The 13,846-nt window shown below is 44.5% G+C and overlaps 1 protein-coding gene across 1 annotated transcript; it reads left to right on the top strand.

The window, feature by feature from the left end:
* Nucleotides 1-597: 597 nt before the first annotated feature.
* Nucleotides 598-11,169, top strand: ARHGAP22 (Rho GTPase activating protein 22; the record flags this gene model as incomplete). The annotated part of the gene is made up of 5 exons (XM_010194845.1): nt 598-671; nt 930-968; nt 2,503-2,624; nt 5,549-6,452; nt 10,737-11,169. Coding segments are annotated over 5 exons (1,368 nt in total), but the record flags the coding sequence as incomplete, so codon positions are not given.
* Nucleotides 11,170-13,846: the final 2,677 nt, after the last annotated feature.

The following is a 13,846-nucleotide window of genomic DNA, read 5'->3' as shown; positions in this document are numbered from 1 at the left end:
GGGAGGCAGCTCTGAAAGGCAAAGGAGTCCACTCCTTCTTTACTGTGAGAGTAACAGAGCACTGGACCAGGCTGCCCAGAGAGGTTGTGGAGTCTCCTTCTCTGCAGACATTCAAAACCCGCCTGGCCATGTTCCTGTGTGACCTGGTCTGGTGATCCTGCTCTGGCAGGGGTTGGACTGGATGAGCTTTCAAGGTCCCTTCCAACTCCTAACATTCTGTGATTCTGTGAATGCCTCAAAGTTTCAATAGGTGGGGTGCTGCAAAGGCACATTTGCTGGTGCATTCACACCAAAGCCAATGGGCAGACTTTGAAGACCGGCAGGCCTCACTAATTGAAGGCTTCTACATCAACCATTAAAGTTGACAGGAGGATTTCCACTGATTTTGAGAACTCAGTCAAGTTCTGGACACTGAGATTTTGGTAAGGCACAACACACTGGATGTCACCAATTTATTTAAAGAAAGCCTCCTTGTGTTATCACACATTGTTCATAGTTTTGACTCCGGAAAGAGAACTTTGTAGTACTGCAGGAGGTCATGTGTGCTTTGCATCATTTATATTTATAGCTCTCCTTCTTGTTTTTCCTGTTCCTCAGGGTACCCAGGAACTGGTTAAACAGGTGAAGAATTTGCCCCAAGCCAACTACAACCTCCTCAAATACATATGCAAGTAAGTGAAATTAGTTAACAGTTGGAAAAGTCACTAAGTTTTGTGAGACTCGGTCTTGTATGAAATAATTTACTCTGAAAGTATGAATATTCAAACATCACTTACATGTAAATTACTGCTCCTATAAAACATGTGGAGGTGAGTGTGCAGCCCAACTGAAGGAAGCTCTTGGTTTATCCAAGAGCATCAGCCAAGCTAATTGCTGTCACCCACAGGCTAGGCGTGAGTGGTGCTAATATATCATATTGTTTATTTCAGAAGCACTTTAAGATCAGTAAAGAAAGGCATTTTTTCCAGGTAGTGCACACTTGGAAGATTTATGACACAAGCTGAGTAGCAGATGCAGTCAGAATAGCCATCTGGCCTCAGCTGTGGTTTGGCAGTGGGGTTGGGAGCGGCTGCTTCTCAAGAGCAGCAAGGACTCTCCAGCCTTGTTTCCCCTCATCTCTCTGCTGACCTTCCCAGTTTTTGCAGAGCGGGCTGCCATGTGTTCTAGGAGCTGGAGCAGACTGTTACGCTACATACAACACAGTGAACTTTACGTTGTACCCTAGTCTCCGTGGTAGCCAGTCCCTCTATGACCAGTGGGATTTACACATCTGGTGCAGGCAGTAGACACAAACACTGACATGAAGCTAGTGACTTAGGCAAGATATGCCGCATCTTTCTCAAGTGCACAGGAGGATAACATTTCTGAAACATATTTTTGTAAGTGTTAAAAAAATTCTTTTACCTCACTACGTGCTTCTATAGCCATTTGTTTTAGTACCTGAGCACCTCCACACGTGAATGGCTGAGGCAGGGGAATATAATTGTACATGTTTCTAAGTGAAGCCCTGAGGAAAGAAAAGGCAAGTAGAACTTGCTTCTGACTTAGTGAAGAAAACTGAGGGTTCTTGCGACTTAGCACAGTGTCTGCCCCAAGGAAAAGTCACAGGAAAAATGGGAGTGCCTAGAAAAGTCATGCTGCAAGTAGAAGCATTCAAAAATTGGCAAAGGAGTGCAGAATGACAAGGAAACTTTTTTCCTGCCAAAACCCCTCCAAACATCCAAAAAATAACAATAGCTTAGAAAACAGAATACACATCGAGCGAGTCTGATCACTTCTGAGGCCACCGAGTCCTGTTTCCTGCTGTTGTAGGTTTACATGTCATGTAGTCCTTTTTACAACTTGGCTAATTGTGTGCAAGCTATTTAAGTGGGTTTTTTATAGCTTTTCTCTTACTGTAACTCCTATTCGGAGGCAGTTCCAATTTACAAAATCATTAACTGTTAGAAACTTTCTGCTGTTTTCCAGCTTATACACAGGGATAGCCAGTCTATCTGGGTTTCTTCACGTGCTGTCTTTGGCTTACCTGGTCTTTTTTCATGTGTTGATGTTTGCCCAGGTGATGCATTTACAAGACGCATTTGGGCTACCTCTTTATCTGTATCTTTGCACAGGCTGTTAGTTCTAGGATGAGAAATGTGAAGTGTCTTTTTACTTCTGTTACATCTGTAAGTGAACACTGGCAGAAGACCATCTGTGTGATTGGAGAAGGTCCTATAAAAATGTGGAAATCTGTCCTTTCATACCCAGTAGAAGGCTAGATCACTGGTAGGCTGCTACTTTTGGCAGAAATCATCTTGTCCTCTTTTTTTCATACACTAGGAGAGATTTGGGGTTATTATTGAGTACCTAAGCTGCATTATTCCCTAGAAGCATTTCAGGTATCAGGGTTGTATAAACACAGGGCAAAACTGTTCCTGCCCCAGAATGCCTCCAATCTAAGTATGAGATGTGACTTCTTATTCTTCTCCTCCTTTGATTTCTCTGGGGGGGCTTTTCAAGGTTCCTTGATGAAGTTCAGGCTCATTCCAGCATTAACAAGATGAGCGTCCAGAACCTGGCTACAGTATTTGGACCAAATATATTACGACCCAAAATGGAAGACCCAGTGACCATGATGGAAGGTAGGTATTACGCTTGTGAGAGAACACAGCGACTGTGTTTTGGAGCTGTAAGAGTATGCTGAATGCCATACCTTCATTGGTAGATGTTTCACTTGACGGCACAGCCAGCAACAAGTCAGGCAGTCGCTTTCAGCAGTGCCTGTGGGGGGATGGACTGGTTGGCCTCTCTTACCCAACTCACCACTAACCTGGTAGTATCTCTCCTCTCTACCTCATGGAGATGCCTCTGCCCTGTTCTAAGTTGTTCTGTGAAAATCTTTTTGAATGCACTGCTACAATGAAAGCTCAAAAGCTCTTCAGAAGGACCATGTTTAGGTACCAAACTGCTCTCATTCAGTGTTGGTGCATTTCGGTGGTTAGACAGCTCCCTGTAAAGGACATCCAGCCCACAATGAAAGAGGTGCTGTAGTTGTTACTGTGCCACGGTGCTTGTAACTAGGTGTCTTAGAAGTGTTGTCTTCTAAGCAGACTGTGTATGGGTCAGAACTTCACAGAACCCAAGGAATGAATTGAACATCTCTGATAATTTTGGAAATAACTATCCGAAGCTTGAAAATTATCTACCTCCGTATGGGTCAGGGAGTGCCCAGCACATGATCTCTGTCTGGCTGACACTTAGGGCTGTGATCCAGCTCTTCTCCCAGGTGGCACTGGAGAGCAACTACTGTGAGGCAAAATTTAGCAGAGTTTTTGCTTCAAGTTTTGTGGGAACTTGGCAAGCCTGCAAAAAGAATTAATGGGTTCATACAGTGTTAGGCACAGATGGAGATGCTGTGCCCAGGAGCCCAGGATGTTTGAACTCAGCTCTGGCACTGCTCCCTAGCTGTAGGGGACAGCTGATGTGGTGTTCTACGTGGTGGAAGTCCTTCACACAGTGCCAGCTTTATCACGCTGCAGCAGCAACAACGCCTTTAGTTCTACACAAGTGACCTCTGAAAAGCACTGCAGATGTGTGCCTTACAGGTGGCAACTTGCTGTAAGGCAACGGCCAACTTCAGACCACGGCCTGACACACTGTTGTTGTTCAGGGACTTGAAGCTTGCCACAGAGAAGCGGGGTGTGTTACTTAGGTCAGCATAGAGACCCCCTCGGAGAGGAGGGATGCAAAAATGTGGAGAGGAGAAAAAGGGAGTGCGGGAGTAGTTGCTGAGTTTTTCCAGCATTTTAAAGTTGGGAGTAGCCAAAGCCTCAATTTGTTGCGTGATGCTGTGACTTCCCCTAGTGGCCATTTGGGCAGCGATGGTTCGAGTCTTACAGCTTGGGCAGCAACATGCTCAGCTGGTACAGATGACAAGTTTGGGTTTGGTTCATCTCAGGTGTTTCATTGTGCAGTTCAGCTGATGGCAGGGGTGCTTGTACTGTGTGTAGGTGCACAGGCACCATGGATGTGGTCTCATGGTCTCCTAATCATCATATGAAAATATAACAGTGAAGTGACCTGGAATTCTGTATTAGCAGAGACCTGAACTGTAGAAAAATGGGGATCTAGTGAGTGGATTTTTAGACTTCATCATTATCCTCATAAGGAACAGCACTGAGAATGTTTTGTTTTATTGTTAGTCGAGTATAGAAGATTGGTTAAATAGAAGTAACAGAGAAGTGGAAAGACTCAATTTTATTTTTTTTTTACCTTCAGGATAATACAGATCTGCTAAATCAACTGATAAAGGAAAATACCACTGCCAGTTCTTAATAAAAAACACTTCAGTGGTGTCTCTCTCACATTTAAAACATGAACTTCAAATAGAAATATCTGAAGTTTGACAGCTAAATTGTTAGGAGTGCCCTTATTTCCAGAGAGATTTATTTTATTTCTCTCCCTGCACTCACAGACATAAAATAGAAGTTGTAGGTGAGCTCAGTCCCTTTTGCTATCGGGTTGAAACCTCATTATTAAAGTCAGGCTTTTGTCTTGAACACCTGGATATGTTGGTCTTATCTCTCCCTGCACTCACAGACATAAAATAGAAGTTGTAGGAGAGCTCAGTCCCTTTTTGCTATCAGGTCGAAACCTCATTATTAAATTCAGGCTTTTGTCTTGAACACCTGGATATGTTGGTCTTATTTTCTATTTCAGACAATGATTAAAGATAGAATTAATTACATGTTTTCTCTTTTTAAGGTTTTTCTCTTTTGTAGAAAGTGCTTTGTATTAGGTTTGGTAAGTGGTGTTCTTTATTGGTTCATAATGGTCTTCTCCACTATGGGAAAACAGTGACAGCTTCTCTCTGTGGATTTAAATAAGTGCAAGTTCTTTCTGTACGTGCTGTACACCTTGTGCAGATGCATGTATCACACAGATGTTATGCTTTCTGTAAGTAAGTTTCTCAATACACTGAGTGCAGCAGCAGGCCCAAGCTGAAATTTATGGTTATTCAACAAATACTAGCTCTGGGCCTGATAAGACTATGGGTGCACCAGAGGTGTGGAAACCTGCTGGTTTTGGAAGCTGAACAGAGAGGTGCTCCATCCCTGAAAACAGGTTTGTGCGCACAGGAGCTGGCATGCATCTCTGCACGGGGCTATGCTGTCCCGCATGGATGTCCACACTGAGACTGATGCTGGTTCTGCACCCTGTGCCTTGGTGTGGTACAGACGTGCCCTGTTTTCCGGGTGTCCTCCTCAAAGATGTCCTTGAGCAGGCCAATTTATTTATCGTTGCTAGGGATCATTTGTACTCTGCTAGTCAGCTACGTTAATGGGTTGCACCGATACCTGCTTCCTTCACAGTCCCCCTTTCCAGCAAAGGGAACAATTCCTGTCTCTTTGTCATCCTGTGCAAAAAGGCCCAGAGCAGTTGTTTGTGCAGACACCTGCAGTGCATGGTGGCCACAGCCCTGCCTCACAGGGCATCTCACAGGACAGGTTAGTGTCTGGGGTCTTCCACGTCTCACCAACTGCTTGCCTTTGTCTTCTCCCCACAGGCACCTCGCTAGTTCAGCACCTGATGACAGTGCTGATAAGTGAACAGGGGCGAATCTTTGCTGTTCCTCAGGCAGATGTGCCAGGGAGCCAGCTGGAAATCAGACCTGTGCGTCAACGCAGCACTGTGGAGTGGATCTCTGAGGAGGACGGAGAGGACAGCAAGGCAGAGAACAGCATTCCCGGCCCCGCTGATTTGTCTTCTAGCAATGCTGTGGCACTAGAGGCCACCCCTGGACCTGCGGTGAAAAACACTCCCTCAGAGCACAGTGGCAAATTGACTCAGCCTGCCACCAGCCCCAGCAAAAGAGTGCAGACGCTACCTCCGTGGAAATACTCCTTCCGCCAGCAGGGAGCACGGTCTGTGAGTCCAAAACTGGGCAGCTCATCCTTAGATATCCCCAACCTCTCCTCTGGTGGGAACTGGTTGATGAACGGACTGTACTCCCTCCGAGGCCATCGCCGGACAGCCTCTGGGGAGCGAGTTAAAGACTCGTGTTCTTCCCAGAGACTCTCTACGTACGACAACGTCCCTTCGTCCAGCCTCTCCCTTAGCACTCACAGCATGGCCAGCACCACGTGGTCTACGTCGTCGTGTGAAATCTCCGTGGTGGACTCGGTCAGCAGTTGTCCGGCCTGCCGGGCCAGTGACTCTTCTGCTTTAAGCTCTCTCAAAACGGAGTGGGTAACTCAGGGCTCGCTGTCTCAGAGTGAGGTCAAGACTGCAGATCTAGAGAACAGCATCGACAGGTTTGACGCATGCAGCACCAGCAGCAGTGAACAAAGCAACCCTGCTGCGGCTTCCAGAGACTCTGTCAAATGCTCCAGGGCCTTGCAGAGCTTGGTGGTGGAGCTAAAGACAGAACTGAGCAAACAGAGGACTGAGTATGAGACTAGTATCAAAAGGTAACGTCATCTGCAGAGGCGACAGGGAGTTGTCTGTCAGCATTAGCCCTGTTTGAACGTGGGTGTGCGCTACCAAGCGTATCAGGTTCTCAGACTTGGAGTTTGGGTTTAAGAGTCGGGAGATTTGGTTCTGCTCTTTCCTTGCTGCTCTCTGAATCCAACTTTTCTCTCTCTTATCTAAGAGAGGATCAAAGAAAGGAAAAAAAAAAAAGAGGGGGGATTTCTGCCACACAGGGAATTCCAATATTTAACATTCTATGTTTTCACTGGAATTCAGAACTGCACAGGTATTGCCAAAGTCTGTTCTTCATCAGTGTCCTGGGAGAAACAGCAAAGCAAACATGATAGAGGTAGGGATTGGGACCGAGGGTGGTCAGGCCTCAGCAAGAACGCTGTTGGTCTGCGTGGGTGCTGAGATTTGTACCAAATCAGGCTGAAATTGAGGGCTTCTTGCTGCTTTTCCCAACAGAAACATTCCTCAGTAACCTGATCCTGACTATTCTCCAGGGTTGGTTTGTTGGTTTTTTTTGGTAGTGGTGGTGTTTGGACTACATTTCAGCTAGAACCTTGTCAGCAGTCTTTTTGTGTTGAACTTCTAGAAACCTATTATCTGATTTCTTATGTACTTGCAGTAGTACTTTGCTCCTATGGCCAGCCAGTGGCTTCAAGAGGCAGCAAGGTGCTGCCTGCACAGCACACGTGTGAACTGGGCAGTTCTTTGCCTGCTCTCATGTTCACTTGCACAGCTCCAGCTGCTGGTGCTGCTCATTAAATCTGTGCTCAGAAAAATTCCTTCCAGTGTTTGGGAAAGAGGTGTGTGAGGACAGGGGCTGAGGAAGTATTAGCAGGTAGGAAGTCCTGTTTATTAGTTTGTGTGACTCAGTCTATTGGGTTTTATGGGAGTACTAAGTGCTTAATAGAATGACTTACGGGCAAGTAGGGAAATAAGCACGTGAAATATTGTTGCTTAAAGCAATTAGTTATGTTTTAACATACAGCCATATGCAAAATTGCACATCGTGTTACAATACAGAAGAATCATGGTTGGCCTGAGCTCTGCAGCACTGGTACTTCACACTGAAGGGCTGTAGTCCCACTGCTTACAAAGAGTCCAAGTTCTCAGCTTTTTTGTGTGTTAAGGTGTTAATGTTATACTCCTTCAATTTTTAAAACTCTGGTAGCATTTATATGCCTCAATTTCCAATCAGCATCCCAAAAGCACATGTGACTGTAGGGATTGTATAGCACAGCTTTAGGCTATGCTTGTTGTCTCTTTTTTCTTGTTATTTCTCAAAAATGGATCTGAACTGTGATCTCTCCCAGTGGGCCAGCTGTTAAGGTAGGAATTTCACTTGCTACTGTCTTGCTTTATTTTATGATGATTTCCTATGGTGATGGCTTGCCAGCCTCTGCAGCTTTTCTGCCTCTTGCATTGTCCCACCTTGGTATGTGAAGCTGGAAGGAGAATCGGGCCAAGTAGGGGTTTCAGTTCCCCTCTAACACCTCAGTGTGGGACAAAAGCTCATCTGCACCTTGTGTTCCAGGTAGAAGAGCTAACGAGAACACTGGTTGCTAGCATGGTGTGTTGGAAAAGGTCTGATGATAGTTCATGGCTTATTTGGGTTTTTGGTTTGTTTTGGTTTTTTTTTAGCTGCCCTACTGATGCAGAATGGGAGGGAAATGAAGGTATATGCCTTGCATTTAAACCTGCAGAGCTGCCCTGGCAAGCCTTGTTGTAGGGATACGGAGTAATAAACATAAAGGAGACCAGGCTGCAAAGCTTGGCACGGTGTATCTGCACATTTTTACCTGCTGTCTGGGGGAAGAGACGGCTTTCCACCTCTTATCAGTGAAATTGTTCCAACAGGGCCTTCAGCTGTTGGAATCAGGGATATCTAGGAAGAGCTGTTCTTCAGTCCAGCTGTTCCAGCTGCTCCAGCACCTGCCTTTCCTCTTCAGCTGGACAGGACAGGGAGCACTGTGCTGGAGAGGAGGACTGTGAATTGGCCAGGAGTCACAGGGCAAACTAGCCAAGAGGAAAATGCCTAATGAACTGAGTTTCATAAAACCAGGCAAGATGCAATCACTGCTGTTTTGTATTAAACAGGATGACTCCAGCTGTTCAGGATTACAGCCCGAAGGATCTTGCTGTCAAGTCTAAGAATTTCAAGCCAAGTTTTTCAGCTCTCAAAAATTCTGCAATGTTTTTATTACATCTGCAGCAACTTACATGTGCAAAAATATGTTCCTTTTGAAACTGCATTAAAGTTTGCTCCTGTGGAAGGACATGAGCTGGCTAGCAAAGAAGGGAGGCTGCATAGCAAGAAAGCTTTGTGCTGCCTCACTAGCTTTATTTTATTGAAGATAATTTAGTCCCCAAAAGTAATAATTAGTTGCTTTACAATTGTACATGTGCTTGTGTGGTTTGCAGAGCTCAGCGTGTGTCGCAAGGCATGTTTTAATGAAGGAGTAGGAGCTTTTTTTTTTGTTGGCACATACATAAGTGGAGAGAAAGCAGTCAGTACCTGCCTGGGGCAGAGGTAAGGAACACTTGCTGATGGAAAAGCTGTTATTTATCATCATCAACTGCCCATTTTCCCTCTCTTACTCAGAGGGAGGCAAGTTTTATGGCCTTCCTGTAACCACTCTGTGTCAGAGCATTTCTCCCTCGAGGTCAGGATAATTATCAGGCATTCTCTGTTGAGTTGCAGTAATTCATGTTTACCACCTGGGACTCTTTAAGAAACTGGAAGTATCTTGGAGAGGACTGTAAGGTTGTGTGTACAGAAATGCAGGAAGTACTGTGACACTGTAATTCAGAACATGGACAGCTAGTCCAGGCTGCTGCAGTTGACCCAACTTTGTGGTGGAAAATTTTAGTTGGTAGCTCAGAGCCGTAGGATGTAACAAAAATGTTATAAAGAGTGTGTGTGCATGTTTGTGTGCGTGTAAGCACCCTCGCTGTAGAAGAATCCTCTGGTATTACAGAAGCCAGCTAGTGGGGTGATAGAAGTCTGCCTTCACCAAGAGGGGCAGGTTTCCTGCTCACTCTTCAGTGCAGGCGTTGGCCTGTTGGACTTGGTGATTTTTGCACCTGCATGTGACCTTCTAATTTGTTGTGAACACTCTGGCAATGATAATATTGCCATCCTTAGAGATAGATGAAGGAACAGTTTAAGGAGATGCACTGCCTTGCCCACATAATTGCCTCTTGGTGGTCACAAACTGGAATTCAGACCCTTCTGAGACTGTCACAAAGGTCCCTTTTTTGTTGCTGTTGAGTCTGTAGCATGCCCCTGTTGAGTGTCATTTACCCTGTCTAAAAATAACTCATTTACAGCTTCACAGGGAAGCCAGGCACCTCAGCTCCACAGCTGGATGTTGTACTGGTCAATGAACCAAAGAGGTGATGGCTTGTTGTGTTGTTTGGTTTTGGTTTAGAGGGGGGACACATTCCCCAGGAAAAGCCCAATTTTTAAAATCGCTTTCTGAATCATTCTAGTGATCAGAAATTCTTAACTAACTCGATGCACTCCCTCCTCTGCATTACCACTACGACTCTTGTCTTGCGCTTAGGAAACGTGGTGTGGAGGACAGCGAGTGATGTGACTTCTGTGCTTGTTTCCAATCAAAACAGGTTCTTTGACCTCCTTAGAGGAAAGCTCCGAGTCTTGCACTAGAGCTTTGTGCACAGATTAAATTTAAAGTCTGATCTTCAGATTCTTCCTCATAGGAAGTGTTTTTTGTAAGATCTCATACAGTATGAAAAACCTCCATTCCCCTACCCCACTGTCAGGGACACACTTCACAGAAAATACCATACTGGGGATGGTGAGGAAGGACTGCGTCCTCATTCCTACCTGACCTCTGAGGATGTTCCTCTCGGCTGGATATCCATCCAGTGAAACACAGTACCAGCAGAAAAACAGAAGCCAAAGTTTTATTTAGGAATTATGTATTTGAAATCAGCCTGAGGAAGTAATGCATCTTCTCAGGCATTGTCTGTCGCCCAAACAGAAGCGTTTTTTGGTAAGGCTTTAGCATATTTTCTCAAGATACAAATAAAGGAGGCTCTGGCTTTGAATGAGCCTCTGCCCTTAAACTCAACATTAATGAAATGGCAATTAGCTCCCTCCCTTAAAACTTCCTCTTAGAATGAAGATATTTTAGCTCCAAGTGGAACGAGTTCAATTTGTTGTAGCTACCAGTAGTATTTATCCAGACATTTAAAAACCCTCTTCTTTTTTTCTCCCTCCCTCTCTCTCTCTCTCCTTTGGTTTTAAGAATTGAAGAAACAAGTGCAGACCTGAGGAAACAAGTGGTTAGGTTAGAAGAAGAACTGGACCAAGAACGAAAGAAATACACCATGCTGGAAATAAAGCTGAGGAATTCTGAACGTGCTCGTGAAGATGCCGAGAAGAGAAATCACCTCCTGCAGAAGGAAATGGAAGAGTTTTTTTCGACATTAGGATGTTTAACTGTTGGGAATCAAAGCGCTAAAGTCCCTAAGTAGAACAAGCTGATGTACAGCACAGGAAAATCCTATTTCTGGCAAAACCAGTGAAAAAGGCACATTTTGTTCTGGTATACTCATGTATCATGAGTAATTCTACAGTGATTGTGCTCTCAGTGACACTTGCTCTGTTGTCTTAACATGTGCTGTAATATGTGGGCCAGCTGGGAAAAAGTGCTAAACATAATGCTTGAAAGTTTAGATGTCAAACTGCCAAGAAAGAGTGGGCACCCCTTTTATCCACAAATCTAAAGATACCTTCTCCATAGCTGTACTGCTGCCTTCTTTGGGTTTACTTCACCATCCTTTTGCTGGCTCAAGGACAGTGGGAAGTCCTGCAAGGTGGGTGGGATGGCCAGGACCAATGGACAGGCTGAGCCTGGAGCTGAGGGCCTCCTACACTTGCATTTGGGAAGACAGCAGTTCCACAATGTCACCACACATGGATTTAATGAGGTGGTTTTTTTCTCCCATAAAGTTTGTTCAAATTTGTCATTCCTTAAAGTGGCGTTTATTTTATGAAAATGATGTGAAAACAAAGTCTATGGGCTGACTGTACCAAAATCTTGACAACTCACTAAAACCGTCCCTTACACACCAGACAGTTCCACTGTTTTGCAAAAATGCAACTTACTTATTAAACTGTCTGTGATTAACAGTCAGACTGGCCACACAAACTCCACGGTACTTTAAAGATGCACATTTTGCCCCAGGTAAAACCCAGGTGGGGGTTTTTTTTTGAGCCAAAAATAGAGCAGTATTAACTGCAAGAAAAAAAATCTCATGAGTTGGGATGTACTATCGGACATCAAGGTAGGAAAGAAAGATTCTTATCAAAACACATCCAACTGCTGAGGGTTTTTTTTAATCTATAAGAGCAAAACCGATTGTAAGAGAAAATAGTGCATTACTTCTATTAAAGGAAAATCATTAGAATGAAGTTGTAACTACTGGTAAGTAGCTGCCAGGGCTGACTTCTTCCCCTTCAAGGGACTTTGAGAAGTTCTGCATAGCTTTTGCAGCGCCCTGAGCCACGTGGAGCCTGCACACAGAAAATTGCTTCACCAGATTCAGCTTGAACTCTGCTTGCCAGCCCAGCACTCACAGCACTGTTTGCTCTCTCGTGGCATGAATCTTTGACAGCTGAGGCAACCTGGGAGTCCAGAGGAGAAGAAATTTTAGAGGAAAAAGATTTGCAATGGAAAATTACAGACTGTAGTGAAGGTGCTTGCTTCAGTTTAAGCATTTTTCACAAAAATGACCTGAAACGGTCTTCTTTTTCTACTTGAGAAGAATGTAACTCCTTGTTTGAAAACAACATTAGAATGGGCTTTCTTAAGTACCAGCAGGCAGTACAGCTTTATTATCTCACAGATGCCCAGGTGTTTCAGGATTTAAACATCTAGAAGTTAACTTGTTTCTACCTCACTGTAAGGCTTCTCTTTCCTATAGAAATGTGAACCCTTTGAAGCGAGCAAAAGGAAGCATTTTTAACCTACTCTTTCCTGGTTCAGACAAGTCAAGCAAAGTGCTAAAGTAAGCTGTGCGGCTGGGTTAATTCAGTGATTTTAAAAGATCTTCCCTTCTTCCCAGAAGGGTTCCTCGCTGTGCAGAGAGCAGCAGTCACTGGTGTTCAAGACCGCCACCTGCAGGCAGCATCGGCCTTTTTTTATTTCCACCTTCCCACCTTGTATTAACACTGACAGTCACAACTGATCCGGCATGGCCTAGGATGGCCTGGCCTGTTTAAAACAGCAGCGTTAAGATGCGTAACGTCAGCAGCAACTGCTGTAACAGTGATTTTGAGCTGGACGAGCATAGAGGGTTAGGTACTTGTTAAGTACCGTGCTAGCCTTCACAACATAAACCTTGGTATTAGCGAGTGGCCTGAACTGGGCTGTAAGTAATTCTCTGCAATTATAGCATCAGGACCGGTACAAAGAAAGCTTCTACTGTCTGAGGCATTCAATCCAAGTAGTAGGAGCAACCAGGTTATTTTAATACCTCTTTTATTCCTACCCTCAACATGGGTACCTTTCACTAGATTCATCTTGAGAGCCCACACCCCTTAGACTATGTTTATTGCATTATCTCCTGTGTGTATCAAGTGCAGACTACTCCCATTAGTTCTGCCACGCTACAGACTTAAGAACTGAGCCACACTGACTGGGAGCCTAAGGAGCAAATATACAAGACAAGCACGAAACAGAACTGGCTAACTCTCATGACTGGGAGCCTAAGGAGCAAATATACAAGAGAAGCACTAAACAGAACTGGCTAACTCTCGGTGAAATCAAACAGCTGGAATTCTAAATATTCCCTAAGTATTTAAACACAGGCAACTGCTACATACAGGAGCTGGAATTCTAAATATTCCCTAAGTATTTAAAAGGCAACTGCTACATACAGGAGAACTGGGTAACAAACCCACCTACCCCAGATTTTCAGCTCCAGGATGGGATGCATCTGTCAGCTACGTAGTACTGCATAATCTTAATATGGCATCCAGGATAAAATTGATTACTCTCCTCAGGTTCAGAAATGAAACTGTGTCCACTCAAAGTGATCAATGGAACTAACCTTTTTCACTTTGTGACTGTTGTGCTCCAGAAACAAACATCTATTCCTCTTGTTCATGAGAAATAAATTTCAGGTCCTTTTGAAGATGATCCACTGCAGTAAATAAGGCCTGCAAGAAGCTGCAGCCTACCCAGTTCATGCTTACGTGCACCACGGTAGGATGTTAACTCTAAAGCACAGAAACAGAAGCATCATGTTCATTTCCCATCATGGGCAATCAAACAAGAAACAGGAACACACTTGTGCTGTTGTGCACAGCCTCACGGTACAGTATGCCCTTATCTGAGGAAGACGATACACT

Source organism: Mesitornis unicolor, unplaced genomic scaffold (genome assembly GCF_000695765.1).
Source record: "Mesitornis unicolor isolate BGI_N332 unplaced genomic scaffold, ASM69576v1 scaffold16671, whole genome shotgun sequence".
NCBI lineage: Eukaryota > Metazoa > Chordata > Aves > Mesitornithiformes > Mesitornithidae > Mesitornis > Mesitornis unicolor.
The sequence above is the reverse complement of the archived record's forward strand: the minus strand, read 5'-3'. Positions and strand labels throughout refer to the sequence as shown.